This window comes from Phragmites australis, chromosome 22, assembly GCF_958298935.1.
Source record: "Phragmites australis chromosome 22, lpPhrAust1.1, whole genome shotgun sequence".
NCBI lineage: Eukaryota > Viridiplantae > Streptophyta > Magnoliopsida > Poales > Poaceae > Phragmites > Phragmites australis.
Window position 1 is genome coordinate 13,697,930 of NC_084942.1, and position 24,263 is coordinate 13,722,192.

The following is a 24,263-nucleotide window of genomic DNA, read 5'->3' on the forward strand; positions in this document are numbered from 1 at the left end:
CCTCTCAGGGGGCGGTTAGCACCCGTAACCGCCCTCTCAGAGGGCTGCGGGTGCCTAGTTTTGCAAATATTTTTGTCGGGAATCTATTTATTTAAATTTTAACTCAAAAAAATATAAAAATAAAAAAAACTCGTCATCCTCCTGCTTCGGCACATCTGCGGCCTAGCTTCGCCAGCCAACCTTTTCTTAGAGGGTATTGTGAGCATGATTGCACAAATAAAGCCCTCCGGCAGCCCGCAGCCCTATTCTTGCTACGTGGGCCCTATTGTAGGACGCCCTATGGGGAGTTAGGGACACAACTCCTGATTGACTGTTACAAATATTCTAAGGGTAGAGGAATTAACATCCTCTCATGGGCATTGCTACTGTAGCAGTAGGCTCTAAGTACGTATATGTATATACACGTATATATGTATGTATACATATATACTTATATTTATATATATATATGTACATATATATACATACATATGTAATTTTTTTTCAAAAATTCTAGAAAAATATCGAAATGAATATTAGTTACATTAATAAATCAGTTGAAAAAATCTAAAATGCAAAGAAAAATATCTAAAACTCAAAAAATATGAAACAAATTTTTTTAGTTAGTATTACTTTTACCTATATGTTAAAACTATGTGCATGCATAAAAGTACTATTGTTTTCTCTATAATTAATTTAATGTGTTTGACATTAATAATTTTATAAATAAATATTGAAATGTACAAAATTGTGAACTTAATCTTTTAGTCTTCTTTTATCGTGCTCTACACAGAAAAATAAAAAAGGGCGTGCCGTATGTGCGCCAATCAGACTAGTAATCTTTTAGGATCCGTTTGGATCGCTGAATTGACATGACTGAATTGCATTGGGCTCCAATGCAAATCCAAGAGGGGATTGCATTGCTCTCCAATAGCAATTATTGTGTTTGGTTGTCATATGAATCATAGAATGGAAATCAAACCACTAGCAAACTCCAAATCATGTTGCTTCAATAGAAGTGAAATTGGCTTGGCTTCACACACAAACCTGGTGGAGGTGGTGCTAGGCAGCGTCCTAAGGGAGCTCATCCATGTCGCTGGTGAGGTCTCATTGGACATAATTCCCGTGGTGGATTTGGACGCAGATGTGGAGGCCGACCATTAGGTATAGGATATCGTGCCCATTAGGGTAACCTCCACAGCGTGCGGCTCGACGAACGACCACGACGGCAATGAAGAAGACGAGGTGTAGGCGCCAGAGTTGAAGAAGATGAGGGAGAAGTCACCGGATAGAAGCCGCTTGAGATTGGAACGAGTCGCCGGAGAACGGGAGGATCAAGTTCCTTAACAGACGGCGAGGTCGATTTTCCGGCGACGGGCGGGGTCGAGATTGCAGCCGCGGCAGCGAGCAGTGAGATCGAGTTGACCGGTAGCGAGGTCGAAAGTGACGGGTAGGGTCGAGTTCGCTGGGCGGGCAAGGTTGAGTTCGCCGGCGACGGATCGTGTATCGTGTTCGTCGTAGTCACGAATAGGAGTGATCTTTTTCTTTTCTTTTTAGAGAGGACGTGTTGTTTCTAGTCGGTTGAGACATCTTGGGCTCAGTATTGAGTGGCTTGCAGTTAGTTATGGCGAAATCTAGCAAGAATTGGGCTCAAATTCCATTTTTGATTCTCAGTGCAACCAAACACTAGCATTCATTCAGGCCTAATTCCAATCCAGGGATTTTTGGCTCAATTGGGAGAACCAAACGGGGTCTTAAGAGTATTCATCTCAAAATAAATTCTAGCGTGGATCTTAGAGAAAGTAAGCAACAAGGCATAAAATAGACCGTACAGAAACACAGACAAAAGCATTACTTTGAGAGCTCTTTTGTACAGAAGGAAACACCTGTCGATTACATAAAGGCCTTAATTTCCCATAACACTAACTAGAGATGATCCCACGAGATATCAAACTAAACTGCAGTGAGCTCTGAACAACTGTTTGATGAACCTATAGAACCTATAGTGCAAGAAGCAATGTAGTAACAATTATAGAACGGCATCACTGACTTGCACAACAATACTCTTGCAAAGAGGACATCGTCTGCCAAACAGGTGGCCCTAGTGCCATGAGGCTCACACAGATCCTGGAACCTGGCCAATGCCGTCTGAGAGGCCCAGGGAACCTTAGAAATGGTCACCAAGGCCATGACCACATGAGTCGGCAGTAGATTCTCAGACAGATCTGCAATGTAACCAAGGCCATCACCAAGCAGAGAGAGGCCCCCAATGTTGCTCCTCTGGACTTTACTCCAAAACTTGGGATTTGGATGATCCCTGAGCAATCCTCCGACGATCTTCGCACCAAAGAATGACCCGTTAAGCTTCCTCGCAACAGCTTTGCCTACTGCTACAAGCCTTTGGTTCTCCTCGATGTCTCTGCCTGCGAATGCGTGTGCCTTGAAGAAGAACCAGTACTCGGGGCAGGGCAAGACCTTCAGTATGATCGGCTCCACGGTTCCCAAGCTGGCGATACGCCTGTTGTTTGTTGTGAAAATGATCTTGCTCCCCTTTTTGCCACATCTAAGGATTGGCAATAGCTCTTCCAACATCTGCTTCTTATGCATGTCGACATCCTCAAACACCATCAAGAACTTCTTGTTGTGAAAATTGCCCCTGACTAGTTGCAGTGGGTCTTTCAAATTTCCAGCATCTCCGATGACATGCTTTGACCACAGAACAGCCGTCCCTCCGTTCGTTGCGACAGCGTATGTACACGAGAAATTGTACAACACGATCACCGGGAAGTGGCTGCGCACCCTAACATCATCACAAGCGTGCTGCACCAGTGTCGTCTTCCCGACACCGATGTCACCAACAATCGGCAGCACACCCAATTCCCCCGTCAAGTGAACACCGCTGTCGTGCAGAAGGAAATTGACGATCCTCTCTTTCTCAACATGTCGACCAAACATCTGTCCGTCTATAAAGATGCTTGTTGCTAGAGGCCGGCGGACTGGCCGACAGCTTTGCAGGAGCATGATGAACTCCCTGAGATCACCAGACACTCGCTGCAAGCTCTCTAGCACCCTGTCAATATCACCAAGACCGAGATCGCGGCGCAACCTTAGCACGCTCTTCACGGCACACGCAGCGACCCTCATGCGCTTCGCGGGATTAAACAAGGACAAGGAGGAAGAAACTTGGGGAGCAGTTACCTTGTCATCACCGTGCTCATCATCTTCAAGCTCATGCTCGCCATACCCGATCGTGTCGAGCAGGTAACGGCCCTGGTACTCGCCGTCGATGAGCTCCGAGAGCCACTCGAGGGTGCCGTGGTTTTCAATCTGCCGCCCTTTTGCCTCCTCCACCACGCTGTGGATCCTGATGAGCATATCGCATATCCTTCGCAGCTTAACTTCGGAGCTCCGCTGCTGACTGAAGTATCCGGTGAGGAGAGAAATCACTCTGCTGACAGCGTCCCCGATGACGGCGGAGAAGATGGCCTCCGCCATGGCGAGTTCTTGTAGCAAGAGAGGAGTGGATCTAGAAGACTTTCAGGAGAAAATCCATTGATGTGTCATGTGTGCGCTCTTGACCATGTTTTAGAGTCGTTAGTGCTACACATGGCGAGTATTTAATTTGGACTCAGAAGTCAACATGGCGATGTGGCGAGAAAGCAACACGAAAGGCTAGCGAGGTGTCTTTGAACAAGAGTGGCTGGTCATCGGTCATGACACCGCGAGGCGATTGACACCACAAAGAATTTGCTCAAAATGCTTTGATATCCCGCAGATTAAAATAACAAGCAGAAACTAGCAAATGGGCACGTAAAAATCCTACTAGTTGTTCTTGTATTAAAAGAGAATTTCTACCAAGCTTAGGAAATCATAAAATCCTGGAAATAACACTATGAACCCCTTTTCCTATATTTTAAAATATTTAATTGAATTCCTGTAATTCAATCAATCTATGAAAAAACATTCCTTATTTTCTACCGGCCATTGAGCCGAATTCCCCACGTCGGCCCATCTTGAAAGCCGAACCAGCCCAAGCCCATCTGTGATCCCGTTCCGGCCCTTCTGCAGCCTAGCTACGCCTGGGCCCAAGAAGGCAAGAACACGCCAGCCTAACATCCGACTACGCACAAGCCGGTCCTGCGCATCAGGGCTCTTCATGCGAGCACAGGGCTTGTTTACTATGGCCGTCCGAGCACACCTCGCCACTGCCCCTACTACTCCACTTGATATGACTGCAATGCACCTACGCACATGCATTCCTAGCATTATCAAGCGAAGCACCTAGGGCGAAGCTTGAGCAAAATAGAGGGTGTTACGAAAACGGTGCGAATCAACCTTGGTTTAATTGAGTGTGTCGGCTGCCCATTTAGATGAGAGTTAACATATGGCTGTATAAGGACAAGTCATATGTTAATTCACATCTAAAGACATACCTTCGCAATCATCTCTCAATTAACACGACATCAATCATGGGAGCCCCGATATATGCCTCAACAAATTGCCCAAGGTCAACGTATATATTGTTTACATCATGCATATCACACCAAAATACAAATACAATGCAAATATTAAATTTAGATTACATATCTTAACAATATTTTCACATGACAAGACCTAGGATCTAAAATTTAATTAGAGAGGTACTTCTTGTTAGAAGTATAGGATCCTTATTATTTACGTATTCATTAGTAGAATCCTTTACGTATACATTATTAGAGTCCTTTTTATTTACTCTCTAATGTACCCTATATATTGCCCCATTGGAGTTATTATTGGATACAAAGTGCTATTCATAAAATGGTATCTAGAGCCTAAACTAGGGTCTGAGGTTTTTTTCTCTCGTCTAGTCGCCATCCACACGCATTGCACTTGTGCACAGCCCACCACCACCATCATCGCTGCTGGTGCCATGCTTTTGGTTATGAGTACCACAACGGCTTCGTCCTCTGTTGTTGTGGTGCTTTGTCTTGCACCCAACTGGCTATGTGGAGGATTTTTCCATTACTATTTCGATCAAGCTCGCAAGATTCTTCTCCGACTAATGCTTGATCTGTTGGCCACCAATTTGTCTCTGAATCGCCTGCATCTTGGTCAAGCCATCGGTTGCTAGTGTCCATCATCGCCTCCTGCCGTCAGGACCCTGCTGTTCCTTCTAGTTATGTTTATGTTCCTTGCTGCCTGATGCTTTTCAATGGCACAAATTATTCAGATTGGGTTCTTTCCATGCGCATTAACATGAATGGGATGCAACTTTGGGATTTTCTTACAGGATAGCTCCCTTGTCCGCCTTGTCCTTTTGTTCACGATGCACATGTGATCTCTGAGAAAGCTAATGAGGAAGCAAAACATAAATTGATTCATGATCATGAAGCTACCATGAAGACCTTTGAGGCCTACTTTGTCGCTTACAAAACATGGCAGGATGAGGATGCTCATGCATCCTTCGTTCTTGTTGCCAGTATGCATGAGTGCTTTGTCGGTGATGTCATTGGTATGGACACTTCTCAGTAGATGTAGGAAGCTCTTCCTCGATGCTATGAGCTTACTAGACAGTCTACTTATCTAGCCGCTATACGCCAGGAGTAGGCCTTGCAACAGGGTGACACTACAGTTGATGAGTTCTTGGATCAGATGTTTATTATATAGCGTAAACTTAACACTCTTAGACCAAAGCTATCTCCTAGTATTGTCATATAGTCATATGAGTAATATGGAGTTCCATCGTACCTATGCCTTCTTGACATGACCGTGGTTCGAGTTTGAGCCTCTTTATGCTCAGCTACTTGCTCGTGATCCACTTGTGTATCTAATCGATGCTCTTAGCTCTTCATACTGAGGAGGCTTGCCTTCAAGCTACAAGTATTCTACAGCTATCTTCATCTACGTCTTCAATTTTGGTTGCTCATTTTACTGACCACCAGTGGCTCCTTCTTCTAGGAGTGGGGGGGTGGTCTTCATTCCACCTACTGCGACAAGGATGGACATGAGGAGGCCTATCATTTCTGAAAGAAGAAGGATCTTCATACAGGGCATCCTCCTAAGGGCGTTACTTGCTCTTCTAGCACTAGAGGTTCCCAATAGGGTCTTATTGTTTCTGACACACATGAGATTCTCATGCTGCTTAATCGCCTTGCTACTTCTGCACCTATTAGTCCTACTTCAATCAGTAGGACTTCTACACCATCAACTTTTGCTGGGTCTATGGCTCAAACTTCTACCATGATGGGTTCTGCTAGTTTGGATACTCTGCCACCTTCTGCCTCCACTTCTGGCTGGTATTGGCCCTCACCACCGTAATTCATAATATCTCTGGGAGTTTTACTAGCTTCATTCCACTTCTGCTACTCTTGCAAGTCTTGTTGCTTCCACCTTCGTTGCTAGTATCTCTAATTTTCTTTAGAGTCTTTACTTCCATTGTGTCCACATCTTAGTCTCTCTTTTTTTATTTTGTCTATGTTGTTCAAGTCGACATATACCTTCATCATTTAGCTGATTTCTTTTGTGATTAGCTAAATTGTGTCTTTGTTTAGCTAATCCTTTCGGGTTGTTATTGATGCAATAGTTCCATCTAGGTCTTTTTGTAGCTTTAGTAACAACTTCGGTTGTTGACTTGCTACTTATCATTGCTTTATTTGCAATTGTTTATCTAGGGCATTCTTTTGTCATATTGGTCTTTTGTGGCTTTAGTGACGACTTCTATTTGTCATCTTGCTACATGTCATCACTTTGTTGCGATTATTGACGAAAGCCATTCTTTTTGCACTTCTTTGTCTTGATTTTACAGGTTACCAATGCTCCACTCTATGATGGCTTGTAAGAGACAGATTTTGGATGTATCAATCTTATATTGTCTAAGTTTAGTACTTAGTGTCCACTCTTTCAAATGCAATGCTATTACATATGCCTTGCATTTGATAGGGTGTTAGGAGTATAGAATACTTATCCTTTACATATTCATTAGTAGAGTCCTTTACGTATAAGTAGAGTCCTTTTCGTGTACTCTCTCTCGAACTCTATATATTGCCCCATTGAGGCTATTATTGAATACAAGTGCTATTTGTAACACTTCTAATACATGTCCTTTAGCACCCCTCTTAAATAAATGCGTGCTAGATACACAAGTTTTAATCTACCACTTGAACATCTAGATCGTAGTGGAAGTATTCGCGAAATGAGAAAAATGATCGGTGGCACCATTGCCCATAAGGCACAACTGGGGTTAGCACAACCGAACAACTCAACTCTTTCCCATCATTGGTATCGGTGGAGTAATAGTAGCCAGGCACAACAACATCCTCACCTGAAAAAACCTAAATGAAGCACTATGAGTATGAAGGTACTCACAAGAGTTACATAATATAGGTATTGTTGGTGAATGGGTAGGCTATGATAGCGTAAAACAAAAATTTCTACCACATTCAACAAACAAACCATATGAGTAGGTGATCATGGATCATTACCACTAGACGTGTAGTGTAGCAGGAGAAGAGTTGGAGCAGACCGGTCCAACGTTATGCGTGTCGATTTAGAGGAAGTAGTCAAACTCAGCAGGGCGATCGTCCCTTCCACGCGATCTCCATGATGAGCCCATGGCTCCTTCAGATACGATCAATACTATTGATATTTCTCAAATCATACAAGGACCAATTACAAGAGCACATGCACGACAATTAAACCACCAGGTGAACTCGTTCCTTGCTGTTCATACTTTCTTGGATGGATTGCTATTGAATCTTTGTGATGTTTTATTGCTTAGGAATATGGGAGAAGCACCACAACCTTTCACAACCTTATCTGGATGTCATCCCTTAAAAGACAAGTCTACTCGGACTCGAAGTTAAGCTCCAGTTATGGTCATGGTCAAAGTCGTGGTTGTGGTCGTGGTAAGTCCTAAGACAACCCGTCAATAAAACAAGCATAACTCTCGCATACAGAGTCCAATTGAGGCATTTTTAGACTTACTAGAAAGCTTATGACGAACCCTTTCCAATGAATCTATGCTTAACCAAATATTTATATTTTAGTCAGAGTCAAAAAAATAAGGTGTTACATCACCGTTTCCTGTTGGGTCTTGTAATCGTGCCACGGTCAGAGTCCAGGTTGTGCATGCCTCTTTCCACGGCTGCACAACCCTAGGTTGACCTTCTCACATCCTCCCTATATATACACAGTAGTTGTCATAGATTAGGCTCGGATTTTGCTTAGATTATTCTGTTTTAGACAATTTCGCCATTTATTAGTTTGTTGAATCCCAACTTTAGTACTTCATTGGTAATTAGCAATATTTAGATTGCATCTACCTGTTCTTGCTTGTGTTCTTGGTTCGCTTGCAGGAAAAGCCTTCTTGGCGAGGTCAACTGCGTCTTGATATGGTTGATAACCACGGGAATAGTGGTGTAGTGGTTGCGAGGATTCTCGATCTATTCAGGTCGGAGTCTTTCGATCATCAACGTCAAAACTCCACCAATAGACTTATCATATTACCTTCGGAAGATTGGGTAAATACGCATCAAGTGGTATCAGGGCCTCGGTTGCCCGTTAAGTAATCTCAGTTATCCCTTTTGTTTTGTTGAGTTCTATTACCTAGAGTCCAGAAAATTGCCCCACAAAAAAAGGATTTAGATCTTAGTTTTCCGCAGTCCAAACCACTTTGTGCCCTTCGCAATTTTGTTTTCAGTTTTTATGTTGTTGAGTTTGAGTCCATCGTTGGTATCTTTGTTGCTGATCGAGTCATCGTGTTCTAGTTTCTTTGCTAATTTAGTCGTCAAGTTACTTGGCTTGTCCTAGTCTGCTATAGCTGAGTTTGTGTTCTGCTCAAGGTCCCGACCAGTCGATCCGACCACCCACTTAGGGTCTCGATCAGTCACTCCGACCACCCACTTAGGGTCATGACTAGTCACTCCGATCACCCACTTGGGGTCCCGACCAGTCACTCTGACCACCCACTTGGGGTCCCGACCACCCACTTAGGGTCCGACCAGGTACTCCGACCACCTACTTGGATCCGACCACCTAGTCGCCGTGACCACCTAATCAGATTCGCCCACCTTCTCGGATCTGACCACCTAGTCGGATTCATCCACCTTCTCAAATCCGACCACCATAGCCGAAACAGAGGTAGCCAAAGTTCAGAGAGAGAGAGGGTATCTTTTTATTACCTTTATACCCCTGCTCTTCGGAAAAAGTTTGTGACCCACGTACCTCACTGGTCTTAGAAAAGGCAGTAGAAAAGTTTTGAGTTTGTGTCACATTCGCAAAAAAAAAAAAAGAAGAAAAGTAAAGAAAGCAAGAAGCAAAGAGTGCCAAAAAAGAAGAAGCAAAGAATGCAAAAAAAGAAGCAAAGAGTGCAAAAAAGAGCGAGAATTAAAAAGGAAAAAATATATCAGGTTTGCATTGCGCATTTTGTTCCATTGCGCTTGTGTCTGTTATAGTTTTCGGCTTCCTTCAGCAAGTTCTAGGAACGTGTTCGGGCTAACAACTGTGACGAGTATTGTGGACTTTTATTCAGCTTTACTAATTTGATTTCAATTATTGATATTCCTTTCTACTAAATATTGCTTATCCAAGCTTCACCTTCTCTCGATCAGAATAGTTCTCCTCTTGCAACCACCTCACTCGCACCCGATAAGGTATCACGAACTAGCCACCGGTTGTGCTACTTGTTGTGATTGGTAAGAACACTGGCAAGAGCGTGGTAAGATGCTTAAAAGTGTGTGACTCCACCTTCACCTCCACCACTTAGTAGTCGATAGGGATAATAAGTTTGTGTCTCTTGTTTGCTACTAACCATGGCAGGAGAAGCATCGGATGCGAAAGAGTGTGTTTGAGGGAAGAACTCATGATAGTGTTAGAAGAGCATCGCCAAGCTATTAATGATGACATCGACAAGAAGCTTGCGGGGACCAATATGGTATTGCAGCGACTCAACGAAAGTATTGCAATGCTCAATACATGTTTTAATCGATTGGTCAATCTACCGCCGAACGACGGCCGTATGGACCCTCATGGTACAACCCATGAACATGATGAGTTCGTCGCGGATGATGAAATTTTGAGGCAAGAACAAGATGCCTTTGATGCATCACAGCAAAATCGATTGAACTTCAACCGTCAAGGTATGAGAGGTAATAATTTTCAGCAACATAATCCACGTGTTAATGATGATCCATTTGCTAAGATTAAGTTTACTATATCATCTTTTACAGGTGCTTATGATGCTAAAAAGTATTTAGATTGGGAGATGATGGTCAAACAGAAGTTTAATGGTTCCTGAAGTGTATAGAGTTAGGCAAGCTACTAGTGAATTTAAAGATTTTGCAATCATCTAGTGGAATAGAGTATGCATCGATGGATTAGCGCCTACTACATGGAATGCTTTAAAGGTTGCTATGTGTAACAGATTTGTTTCACCCTCTTTTAAACATTATTTGCATAAGAAATTGCAGCGCTTAAACCAAGATGATAGATCCGTAGAAGAATATTATTAGGAGCATCAAATTAGTATATTGCGTTGTGATATTATTGAGGATGAAGATGCTGCAATGGCATGCTTTTATGGAGGATTAAGGCATGAAATTCAGGGCATAGTTGATTAAAATGAATACGATAGTGTTCCTAGATTGTTCCAACTTGCGTGTTTGGCAGAAAAAGAATTGCAGGGACTACAACAGAGGCCAATGAGCAATTTTGGAAGTACGACTACTTCAAAATTAACACCGGGACAAGTCAAAATAGCCCCATGTTTAGCTACATGGTCTGATGCCCCCCTTCTCAAGTAGGGCGTATTTAGCAATACCTTCGACACAATCACACGCTCCCGAGGTAAGCAAATCTGTAAGTGTGTAGGGTCCAGCCAAGAGCTATTCTTCGGTTGCTTCTACAGACCGATCGACCAGGATTGTATGCCACTGATGCAAGGGAATGGGTCACATCATGAAGGATTGCTGATGAGGACATCTCCACTATTGTTACGCCCACTACACCAACATCTGCTACCACTTCTCCAACAATACAAGGACCACTCACTAGAGCTCGTGCTCATCAACTTAATCATCAGGTGAATGCGTTCCTAGGGATGCATACGAATGTTTCAAAGAATGGGATACTATATAATTCTTGTGATGATTTCCTTGTCCTTAGGAACCAGGGAGAGGAACCGAACATGCCCAAGTGCAGAAGTGGAGTCACCAAGCGTAAAACAAGTCCTATCCACGAGTTCGATTCGGATTCGGTTGTATGACAGCATCAATTTAGTTCGGCCATACCGACTTCATCCGGACTCCGTTTGGGACGTTCTAGGACTTCATGGAAAGCTTATCAAGTCTACTTTCCAACGGATCCAGCCTCATCTCCAAATTCAGCCCGAGTCGATCTCTATCATCAATTTAAAACCGAGTCTGTTTCTGCAAACAGGTGTTGCGCCACCTTATTTACGTCCGATGGGCCTTGTATCAAGTAGAGCCTTTGAGGGGCGCGTCCTAGGGTAGGATTACGACTCCAACACCTCCTGGTCATCCTCTACCCTTATATACCCAGGAACCGCCACAGAAGAGACGGGTTTTGTTAGATTGGTTTAGCTACGTGCAAACTTTGAGTCTTCGAGTTGTGCTGGACAGCCACCTTGTCAAGATCATCAATAGAACCCCACTTTGTTCGTTTTTTCTCAATATCATTGCAATTTCAGATTGCTTTTACTTGATTTCTTGCTTGTTCTTCGGTTACTCGCAGGAATTGAACCTCGTGTTCAGGTTGATCGTGCTCACGGCAAGGTCAACAACCCTCCGGAGTTGGTTTAGCGATTGCTAAGGCGCATCGTTGTCGTACGGTGTAGTTGGATCATCAAAGTCACTTCCACCAAATCGAAAGAATCTCTCTCATCGAAAGATTAGGACCAATCCCCTTATCAATTGCGCAAGTCAGCGAGCGTACATTGTAACAGAAGATGGTAGATATGTAAGTGCTAGTGATGTTGAGGATGAATATGCTCTTGCAGCTAATCATGCAGGTGACAAGGATGGACGTGAGACGGATATCGATCATGAGGAAGTGTTCGATGCCACTGCCACAGAGGATTATCGGACCCTCATTGTTCAGCGAGTGTTAAGCATTCAAATGGAGCAAGCAGGACAGCTACAATGCTACAATTTGTTTCAGATGTTCCTCATAGTCATGGTTATCGTATTCGAGTCATTATTGATGGAGGCAGCTGCAACAACTTGGTAAGTTTGATATGATCGAGAAACTTGGCTTGCCGACAATAAACCATCCTCACCCTTATCATATTCAATGGTTCAACAACAGTGGTAAAGTGATGTTAATGCAAACAGCTAGAGTGCATTTTTCTATTGGTTCATACCATGATTGTGCTAATTTTAATGTAGTTCCCATGCAAACATGCTCTCTTTTGCTAGGGCGACCATGAGAGTTTGATACTGATGCAACACATTATGGTAGAAGTAATAAGTGCACTCTTATGCATAAAAGAAGGAAAATAACTTTTCTACCTTTAATCTCTGCTGAAATTGTGAAATGTGAACAAGAGATAGCTAAAAATAAGATAAAAGAGTTTGAGAATGAACCTAAAGATCAACAAGTAACGAAAAAAGTTTTTCCACCTAAAAAGGAGAAATCAACAACAACTTCTAAGTACGATGGAATTAAATTGAAAAGGTGTGTTATGCTTACCACCAAATCTGACCTTGCTGAAATTTGCGATAATGAGCTACCATGCTATGCTTTGATATGCACAAAGGCCTTAGTTTCACTCAAGAATATATCTAGCTCTTTACCTCCTGCTGTTGCTAATATTTTGCAAGAGTTTGTGGATGTATTTCCAGCTGAGGTACCCTCGGGATTACCACTTATTCGAGGGATTGAGCATCAAATTGATTTGATTCTGTGAGCAACTTTGCCAAACCGTGCTGCATATCGGACCAATCAGTAAGTAATTAAATTCAGCGATAAGTCCAAGATCTATTGGATCGCGGGTACGTATGAGAAAGCCTTAGTTCTTGTGTTGTTTTTGTTCTTTTAGTTCCTAAGAAAGATGGTAGTTGGCGTATGTGTGTTGATTATAGAGCCATCAATAATATTACTATAAGATATCGGCACCCTTTCCCTATGTTAGATGATATGCTTGATGAGTTGAGTGGTTCTATAATTTTCACTAAAATTGACTTGCGAAGTGGATACCACCAAATTAGGATGAAACTTGGAGATGAATGAAAAACCGTTTTTAAAACTAAGTTTGGCTTGTATGAGTGGTTAGTAATGTCTTTTGAGTTAACTAATGCACCTAGTACTTTCATGCGACTGATGAACGAATTTTTACGTGCTTTCATTGGAAGGTTTGTGGTGGTATATTTTGATGATATCTTGATTTGTGGTGGATCAAGACACCGAGAACTCGCGTGCATGGTCATGGGTGTGGCAACATTTTGAAAATGTCTTTAGAGAAATTAACGGGGAACATGTAAGATTTGCTAAGTGTAATATATGCAACAATGAAAATTGGGTGCTAGTTAGTTCTTCTGGAGGAGAAATGGAATCAAGGCATGTATGCCCTAAAATAAGTATATGCATAAGGGGGTAGACTTTCTTGCCAACCTCATCATTCTGGATTCCAAGGGAATTGATATCATACTAGGAATGGACTGGTTGATCAAGTACAATGGAATCATTTGATTTGCCACAAAGTCAGTATAGTTGACACACACATATGGTACTAAGGTGGAATTTCAAGCCACGACAGAGTCAGCTATCAACGCCAGTCTCAACAAGGCCAATGCAGTGGAAGATAGCAGAGTGGTCAGTGAATTTCTAGACGTCTTCTCGGAGGATTTGCCAGGTATGCCACCTGATCACGAAATTGAGTTTGTCATTGAATTAGTACCTGGAACGACTCCTATATACAAGAGGCCATATAGAATGGATGTCTATTAGTTGGCTGAGCTCAAGGAGCAAATCCAAGAGCTACAAGACAAAGGGTTTATCCACCCCAGTTCTTTACCCTGGGGAGCCCCAGTTTTCTTCGTACCGAAGAAGGATGGAACCCATAGGATGTGTATAGATTATCGAACCTTGAATAAAGTAATAATAAAGAACAAGTATCATCTACCCCGCATTGAAGATTTGTTTGACCAGTTAAAAGTAGCATGTGTGTTCTCCAAGATAGATCTTCGGTCCGGGTATCATCAGCTAAAGATTTGTACTTTGGATATTCCAAACACGGCATTTGTTACTCGGTATGGTCTGTACGAGTACACATTAATGTCTTTTGGGTTGACCAATACCCTAGCTTACTTCATGTATCTGATGAACAAGGTCTTCATGGAGTATTTGAACAAGTTTGTCATGGTATTTATTGACAACATTTTGGTTTACTCCAAGAACAAAGAAGAGCACGAGGAACATCTAAGAATGGTATTGCAGAAACTAAGAGAAAACTAGTTGTATGCTAAAATGAGCAAATGTGAGTTTTGGTTGAATGAAGTTCCCTTCCTTGGTCATATTATTTCAGCACGAGGTGTCTGTGGACCCATCCAAAGTAAGGGATGTTCTGAACTGGAAACCATCATAGAATGTTTCAGAGATCTACAGTTTCTTAGGTCTAGTAGGATACTATCGTTGATTTATAGAATGTTTCTCCAAGATAGCGAAGCCAATGACAGAACTGCTAGAAAACGGAGCAGAGTTCAAGTGGACCGCCACTCGAGAAGCCAGTTTCAATGAGTTGAAGAAAAGATTGACCTCAACACTAGTATTGATCATGTCTGACACTCAGAAGCCATTCTCTGTGTATTGCGATGTATCTCATCAAGGTTTGGGTTGTGTGCTGATGCAAGAAGGTCATGTTGTAGCATATGCATCTAGGCAGTTAAGGAAGCATGAAGAGAACTACACGATGCATGACTTGGAGCTAGCTACGGTGGTTCATGCACTCAAGATCTGGAGGCATTATCTGATAGGTGAAAGGTGTGAGATCTATTAAGACCATAAGATCTTGAAGTATATCTTCACTCAACCAGATCTTAACCTCAGACAACGTAGATGGTTAGAGCTTATCAAAGATTACAACTTGGGAATCAACTACCACCCAGGAAAGGCAAATGTAGTGGCTGATGCCTTGAGCAGAAAATCTCAGGTCAACGCTATAACTCTTTAAGAGATGAGTCCTGAGCTATATAAGGAGTTCAAGAAGTTGAATCTAGAAATGGTGTGTAACATCGAGATAGTTGCAATGGAAATAGGCTCAACGCTTGAACAGGATATAAGGAAGGGTCACCTTGAGGATGAAAAGATTTTGGAAATCAAGCAGCTGATCAAAATTGGTAAAGCCCTAAATTTCACTGAAGATGAGCAAGGTATAGTGTGGTACAAGCACAAGATTTGTGTTCTGGACATAAAGGCTATTCGGGATACAATTTTAAAAGAAGCTCATGATTCAGAATATTCCATTCACCCAGGGAGTACCAAGATGTACCATGATCTTAAAGATCAATATTGGTGGTACGGAATGAAACGTGCAGTAGCAGAATACGTAGCTTTGTGCGATATCTGTCAGCGAGTCAAAGCCGAGCATCAGAGACCAGCAGGTCTTCTACAGCCATTGAAAGTACTTGAATGGAAGTGGGAAGAAATCAGCATGAACTTCATAGTGGGTCTACCTTGAACTCAGTCAGGGTATGATTCAATATGGGTTGTAGTTGACTGGTTGACAAAAGTAGATCACTTAATTCCAGTTAAAAAATCCAATCGAGGTCCGAACCTAGCTGAGTTATATATGTCCAGGATTGTGTGTCTACATGGAGTACCCAAGATAATTTTATCTGATCGGGGTAGCCAGTTTACCTCACGGTTCTGGCAACGTCTACATGAATCTATGGATACAAGGTTGAATTTTAGCTCAGCATATCAGGCGCAAACTGACGGACAAACAGAAAGAGTGAATCAAATTCTCGAAGACATGTTGAGAGCATGTGCACTGAAGAACGGTAACAGTTGGGACAAGAATCTACCGTATGCGGAGTTCTCATGCAATAACAGTTATCAAGCTAGCCTCAAGATGTCTCCTTTTGAAGCCTTATATGGAAGGAAGTGTAGAACCCTGTTGTTCTGGAACCAGACTGGGGAAAGCCAAGTTTTTGGCCCAGAAGTTCTAATAGAAGCAGAAAGACAAGTGCAAGAGATCATAAATAATCTGAAGAGTGCTCAATTAAGACAAAAGAGCTATGCAGATAATCGATGCCGAAAAACGACTTAGGAGACTTCGTGTATCTCAAAGTATCACCGATCAAAGGTCTACGCAGATTCAAGATCAAAGGCAAGCTTTCACCTTGGTTTATTGGTCCATACAAGATATTGGGAAGACAAGGAGAAGTAGCTTACCAACTTGAGTTACCAACTCAACTCTCAGGAGTACACGATGTTTTCTATGTGTCATAGCTGAAAAAGTGTCTGAGAGTTCCCGAAGAGCAACTATCAGTAAAAGAACTGGATGTGCGAGAAGATCTCTACTGCTCAGAATATCCAATCAAAATTCTTGAAATATTAGAACGGCTTACCAGAAACAGGCGAATCCATAAGTGCAAGGTGCAGTGGAAGCATCACTAAGAAGAGGAAGCAACTTGCGAAAGAGAAGATGATCTGAAGGCCGAGTTTCGCCATCTCTTCTCCAATCCTTCCGAATCTCGACGCCGAGATTCAGCCTAAGGGGGTAGGTTTGTAACACCCTAAATTTCAAATTTTTGCAATAGTTTAAAACTTTTCTAGAATTTTAAAAAGGAGTTGCATTTTGTTCAATAGAAGAAATTAATTTCTACATTTAATTTTGCCATAGGTTATATATAAGTTTAATGCATTCATGTCGTCATAATTGCAATAGATTTTTATGCTTGAAAAAGGTTTGCAAAAGCTCGCTAGAAGTCGCTCGTTCAAACCCCTTTTTGATTTTGGCTCAAAATCTTAAAAGAAAAAGGTTTTTCAAAATGGAAAAGGGTTCTCAGGCCGATTCTTCTCCCGACCCATCTCTTTCCTCTCCCCTCTCTCCTTTTCTCCACCCACGTGGGCTGCCTCTCCCTCAATCCGCGTTGGCCCGCTAGGCCAAGCCGGCCTGCGACCACCCGAGCCGCTTCCTCCCCGCCTTCTCTCACTGCCAAGCGGGCCCTACCGGAGCTGGCTAGAGCCAAGCCGCGTGTGCGCTTGAGCCACAGCTACCCTTCTCCTTCCTCCCACCGCCCGAGCCCGATCCGTCCCCAAATCACTGCGCTGGTTCAAAATCCCACCTCCCCGCACCATCACTCGCCAATTAAAATGCATAGCCGCGATCCCCTCACTATCTTCACTCATAATGGGCCCACCATGGACATGGACCGGCCTACCAGGCCGCGGTCCATGGTTCCGTAGACCTTTTCCATGAGCTTCACCAATAGAAAATTAAATCGGCTTTGATTTATGATGTCATAATCAGAATTTTCAGTATAAAATCAATTCGGTTTATTCTTGGAAGTCAACTAAAATTTGCAGTTAAGCCCCTAAAACTTCAAAAGCTCAATAATTTTTACTCGTAGCTCCGATTTGGGTGATTTTTGCGCCCAAATGTCCATAGTAGTGTGTAGAATCTTTTTATAGGGTTTTTTTACCTAGATTTAGTACTATTTTTGTACTATTCTTAGTAGTTTCCTTTGTGTGCTTTTTTGGTGTGTCGATTAGAAGGTGGTCAGTTCGGGAATCTACAAGAACAAGTTTTCGAAGAGTTCGAGCAACCCTCAGCTGAAAGCAAGTGCCCTTGAACATCTTGCTCCTATTTTAGGATTCATGAGTAGTTATTTTTCCTTCATTGCATGCTTGTCTAAATTAGAATCCCATGTTAGGGTTTACTAGCTTTGTATGATTATTCCTTGTCACCGTTGCTTAACCATGGGTTAAAATGGGTAGTATATGCTAGTGCAGTCATAGTTGAGGAGGTGTTGAAGGATCTCATGAATGAGACTCGCCTCATGGCTACCGCAAGTTTGGCGAAGTACCAGGAAGAGACTAGGCATTGGGTCAAAAAAAATGACGGTGTAACCTATTGGTCCTGAGATGGTAGGGACACTACAGTCCAAGTGGGATGGTCCATTCATAATAACAGAGTCCCGACGACCAGGTTCGTACCACTTAGCCACTTTAGATGGTAAAACACTAACTCACACGTGGAATGTGGATTCCCTCCGCATGTACTGGGTCTAAGGACCAACCTTCGTGCAACATGCTAGGATTGGTAGGATTATCTAAGTCCTTTACTTTTCTACAAATATATAAGTAAGTACCTTCGGAGATGTACTCTTTTCCTTGCAGGGGAAGCTCCATTCTGGGGTGCAAAGTTTTTAACGAGGCAGCCTCCTTATGTAATCCCTTCCGATAAGCTAACCTAGCCAAAGGGTTCTGAAGGGCTGAAGTCTAAGGACTCATCCATGATAATTGGAGGGTCGATACCCACTCGAATGGGGTCAATCCTTTTGATAAGCACACTGGACCTAAGGGTCCTAAGGGGATAAAGTCTAAGGAATCTCCCATAATAAACGGAGGGTTTATGCTCGCACATGGACTCAAGTTTTCCTAAACATCAATCAAGCCCAAGTGTTACAAATGCTTAATAACTTGGAACGCACATAAGAACATGGAATGGCACCATGGTTGCCAACCGATTGCCAACACATTATTTAACAGAAAATATTACAACATTACGAAGAGGCCAGAGGCTGGCCAAAGATCCCAAAGGATCATGGGAAACAAATCTCCTTATACATGCTACTACACACTGACTGAAAGGCGAGGGTGTGCCTCACATCAAAAGGAGCTTCCGGATCTATTTCAAGATCAGATGAGCTCCCAAAATAAGGGGACTCAGATGATGAAGTCACAGTGAAGGCTTCGATCGTTGCAACCTCATCTTCTTCAATAGCACCTCTTTTGGCTCGAGGAGCTTGACCACGAAAAAAGTTTGAGCTCCCCTGTGTTTTGGTCAAGACTCTAAAAATGACCAATCAAAGGTTCTCCAGAACGCACGGGCCTAGAAATTAGAGGCATTCTGGGTGGTCCTTCCCCAGTGATAGTAGTCTTCGAATTCCCCTTGTGGATACTAGCGCAAAAATGTTCACCATGTCGCGCAGCTCATGTAGAGACCTTCGTACTCCATTGCCCGAGGAATTTCATCTAGAACAACCCTCTTCGTTTCAGGGCCCGATGACAGTGTCTTGTCCTGCTTGTAAATGAGATGAGGATCGCGTTAGGCAGTGCATTTGAAACGCTGAAGACACGAAGAGAACAAATAAGAAGCAAAGCTAATGAATGGTTGTTCCATTACCAAAAGTTTTCCTTCCAGGAGACCGACAAAGACCCCAACCCTTACAAAATCATAGCACTTGACCTATCCTATGACCAAATAAAACATATTGGTGGAGCCAGGATTTGAATGTCACACCTTGGCTCTGCCAATATTAAATCCTTCACCTTGGCCTCCCTCCGATGCATCCCCACCATGTGCTCCATCGGCTCCAATTGCCACTAAGGCAGAAGCACCGAAACAACATCCTAGGCACTAGCGAGGGCTTCAGCTTGCCCCCGGGTACACTAGTACTTGTTGATGAAAGCACGAGAGGCTGTTTTCACTCCATGACCTACAGACTTCAAGCTGAGCCACCATGTGGCCAATGACCATGTGGGCACGAGAAACAAACCATGTCGTAAATCCACACGCATGTTAGCATTGGAGAAATGACACTAAAATGCAAGAACATGTGAAGTCACAACTTCATTTGTGCCATAAAAAGGTGGTCAATCAGGTCAACAGGGGCGTAGTGTGTAGCTGTTGTCTCAGCCGCAGTGTTGTCCAATGACTCATGGAGCGCGATAAGATCCTACCAGGTAAAGGGCTTCGCAAAGAGGCCACTGCAGTCAAAACCTTCAGAAGCGGAGGTGCTGCCACTCGATTGAGGGATCCTCCGAGTACCCATCAATGACTTACCTTTCCCTAAGCCTAGCTTCGGCGGAAGGGCATGGTGTGGAGACGCATTCTCTAATGAAAAAATATAATATAACATAAGGCATAATACACAGATCCGAGAAATATGTAAGAAAAGTACCCGCAGTATTCTCTTCACTCACGTTCGAATGGGTATTGTCGCCACGATCAGAAGATCCTTCAGGCCCCATGGTAGAGCCTTCGAGATCTGAGGCAGAGCCATCAGGGGCCACAACAGAGCCTTCGAGGGCTGCAGCAGGGGGCAAGTTCATAGTACCCTCCTGCCCAATATCTTCCTCATCATCGTCCCCGGAATCAGAATCAAAGATTTTGTTGTACACATTGTCGATTGCATGAGCACCATTGCACGAAGGGGAAGCCACAGAAGTAAGAGCCATCGCGACGATAGGAGACTTGTTGTGAGCTCTGGGAGTGGAGGAAGTCGCCGTCGCATCCCCATCACTGGCCAACTTCGAGGGAAGGCCACCATAGCTATCACCATGTCCTTCAACGATGAGTACAACCCATTGTTTCATCAGTCTTGGCTCATTGCTTTATCTAGAACCTCACTGAAGGACCTTCACGGTAGCAGTAGAAGTGGATGCATCATCAGCAGTGGCATCCACCACTTTTCGCCTTTGTGAGACCTCGGGAGGTGGAGTGCGAGGCCTATAGGGCAAGGGTATGTTGTCCATGACACGGTTGATCCATCCACCTTTGACCCTTTTGATTAGCTCCTCGTGCTTGGTCTGTGTATATAGTGTGAGCAAAGCCTCCACCTCCACCTCGACGTCCTCAGCTCTCTCTGCAATAAAAGAAAATTTATCATAGCATCTTACAAAAGGGGTGTATATCGAACGCCTAAGGACACCTACCTGGTTACCCTTCAAGACGTATTTTAAAGGCTTAGAGTTCACTCGACGGTTCCTTAAGCAGCACTTCAAACTTCCAGCAAAAGGAGAATGGACTAACCCTGGCTACACAATGCTCCTCAACAAGTTCATGGAAGCCAAGATGCTTCGCGATCAGTGCGATGGTCTTGAGCTTCGCGTTGACGTCACCTGTCATCTCCATGGGTGGCCTCCTTTGGAATCCAATTTATTTTTTATCAGCCATCTTCAAACCATGAGGAACCTTATGATAGAACTAGAAATTGGTCTAGTCGTTACCCCATCATTTCATTTGAGCCTTCGCAGGAACCAGCAACCCTACAAAATGGCAAATGATGAAACTACCATATGATGCCGCATACTCCTCCCCATTCAGCACCAGCTTGTTTGGTTGGAAGTGCGCGTAATGCAAGAATGCAAAAGGCACAAACCTAGGCTTATGGCCCTGCAAATGCCAAATCCACACGAACACTGAGAGACGAATAATGGCATTTGGTGTCAACTGCTAAATCTGCAGCTCGTACCGATTTAGGATACCAGCCAGCATGGAGATTCAGGGGAAGTGGAGGCTGCCGGAGAAAAACTCGAGGAACAGGATGTCCTTGCCTTCGCGTGAGTGTGCCATCGTCTCCTCAAGCGAAGACAACTGGACAACTGGGCATCACCCACATCGCGGATCGAACGCTTCTCCACCAGAGACTTAATATGCCCTTCGGTACACGGGCTAACACCGAAGTAGCATTGAGGGAGCCGTGCCACTAGCGCATCGAAGCTTGGGCTTCGTTATCTCTCGAAGGGGAAAAAAGGAATTACCAAGAAGAGGCAAGGAACACCTCACCCGAAGGGTATGCAAAGCAAAACGGAGAGGGCTAAAAGTGGAGCAAGAACACAATGGGGTAAACGAAAAGAATTACCACAAAGGGGGAAGGGTAACCCATATATATATATATATATATATATATATATATATACATCCAGGATCCAAGCCACGACCCCAAAAAGTTCGAGGCACATCGTAGCACGTCACCGCACATACAACATATCAGAACATGGCAAGCATCCTGACACGTGGGGCCCACAAACCCCATGTCACATCTGCACAATGAGATAACTACAGGGCATGGAAGCGACATGTAGTACATGGATGTGGAACCACTAAAGTGGTCGTCATAACAGCCTCGAGAGCACCAGCGCCATTGTACGACATCGTAATGGCATACATAGCATGTGCTAAGACGTGTAGGCTCCCATCGGAAATCACAACAGTCTCCACTTAACCCTAAGCAACATGCAGCATGTTCACACCCTAAAACTGGACCAATCCATCGCATATAAATACAAAACTTACCGTTGTGAACCACACACAGCCCCACGCCCAGCCAGCATTCCAGGCCACCATCTAGCCAGCGAGGTCAAAGACTCGATGAAGCACCAAAATGATAGTCATGGAGTGGGTAGAACTTCCATGGCCAGCCCTTCGCGCCATCACTGAATACCTTGACAAGCTGAAGTACTTTTTGTCCTTCAGTGTTGTTTGCTCCGGGTGGTGCAACAACGTCTGTCGCAAAGAGCACTCGAAATTCATCCCCTGGGTCTTTTGGATGAATGAAGTTGATGAGTCAGGCGAGGTGTCATTATATTCACTAACTGAGGAGCGTACTTTCGTTGTGCAAGTCCTTTGGTTCATAGGGCGCAGGACGCGGGTTAGGACCTTCGAGGGGAGCTACTTGATAGGGTTTGACTGTGATGATGACTCCATGAGAGTCACAAACCCGCTAACCAGACAAGTGTTTAAGCTACCCCATCTCCCGGAATGGGCCTGTTATCAAAACCCGAAGGGCTTCTTCATATGCACGAAGCCAAGGGATGAAGCAGATAAAATCAATGTCATCTATGCATATCACAATCGCTATCTGACATCTGGAGAGCGCTTCGTGGAAGCATCATGGTGGCGAGTCGGTAGCATGGATGTCTAGATATCAGAGCCGGCGGAGAAGCTATGGGCATGCATGTGGCCCGAAGGGAGACCCTGCATAGATCATTCAAGCGGGAGGACACATAATCCTCCTCCAAAGCGACATGCTCTGGGCTCCACCACTAGATGGCATTTGGTGGACTTAACCCCTAAAGTCATTGCATAGCTTCGAAGGCAACGACGGGTGCTAGAACCTCGCAGGACGTGTAAACTAGATTATGACCCCAAAGATCCATGAGAAGATCATACTATAGAGCTAGGATGACACATAGTACATCCTCGTAGGGAAGAGGGACCTCGCAGGCTTTCGTAAAGGCTGCATTCACTTCCTTGAATGGCTCGACGGCCGCAATGGAGCCTAATATTACATCTAGTAGTGGGACATCGCAGCGAATGTCCCGGCCATTGGTCAAGCCATCCCTGTAGCACATCAGTGGGCGTCGGGCACTCGGTTTGTTCCAAGTCTGGAGTAGGCTACCTCACGAAAGGAGGAGAAGCATTTACCCTTGGCGCTACGCATAGATATGTTGTATAGGTTGTGCAGGGACTATATTTTGAACACTATTAGCAAGTAATCAAAGGGCTAACACCATCATGAAACGAATGTATTTTGTCTTGATTTCACAGCATGATAGCAGAGGGCTACGCCCTTATTTTATATATATATTTCATATCCTCTATTCTATAACAAGTTAATTTTGCTATTTTGGAAAATTGACTTCGGCCAGCCGAAGGGGGGTATAAGACAAGGGTATCACCCCATTGTCTAAAGATTCTTAGCTTCAGCCCCCCAAAGTTAGCACCGAAACCACGAATGGGCCACTATTGGGGGAATGGTACCACATGGCCCCTGTTCGTTGACTTTGGCCACAACGGTCAAATCGCAGAAACCAAAACAGAGAGGCTAATGTTAAGGTAGGGATAATTCTCTTTATGCTCTGCAGGAGTTAGGCTCGAGAATTCGTAGTAAAACCCAAGGAACAAAGCTCGGAGATGAAGCCTAAAGGCCGAAGGGGTGCAGTGAAGCCTGAAGCTCAAAGAGTGCAGCAAAGTAGTGAGGCCGAATGTCACACCCGGTTTTAACGGCCAAAATCAGATGTGGCTTATATGTGCCCAGGATGTTCAACACACATAAGGACGTCACAGGTAAAGTAACAAAAGTAATACTTTTATAGAATAAACGTTAAACTCTTACAGTAATTGACATATATTGTCTTCTATGAAGATATCTGCAGCGGAACAGAAGCACTGGTGCCCAACAACACCGCAGGCAACTCACCGGGAGACACACGCCTAGAACGTCACAACCTCAACTTGATAGTCTTCAACATCTTCACTCACTGAGCAGCAGCATACATCTCTCATGGTATAGGGAAAATAGCAAGTGTGAGCACATGATGCGCTCAGCAAGTGTGGG

General features: G+C 43.8%; 1 protein-coding gene across 1 annotated transcript; it reads right to left on the reverse strand.

Moving 5' to 3' along the window:
- Positions 1–1,814: 1,814 nt before the first annotated feature.
- Positions 1,815–3,580, reverse strand: LOC133905457 (putative disease resistance protein RGA4). The gene has a single exon (XM_062347242.1). It carries the CDS (start codon positions 3,472–3,474, stop codon positions 1,933–1,935), a length of 1,542 nt encoding a protein of 513 aa, XP_062203226.1. The 5' UTR covers positions 3,475–3,580; the 3' UTR covers positions 1,815–1,932.
- Between the last annotated feature and the right edge of the window lie 20,683 nt (positions 3,581–24,263).

Coding starts and splice junctions, on each gene's coding strand:
- LOC133905457 (XM_062347242.1), bottom strand. CDS start 3,474: ATGGCGGAGGCCATCTTCTCCGCCGTCATCGGGGACGCTGTCAGCAGA.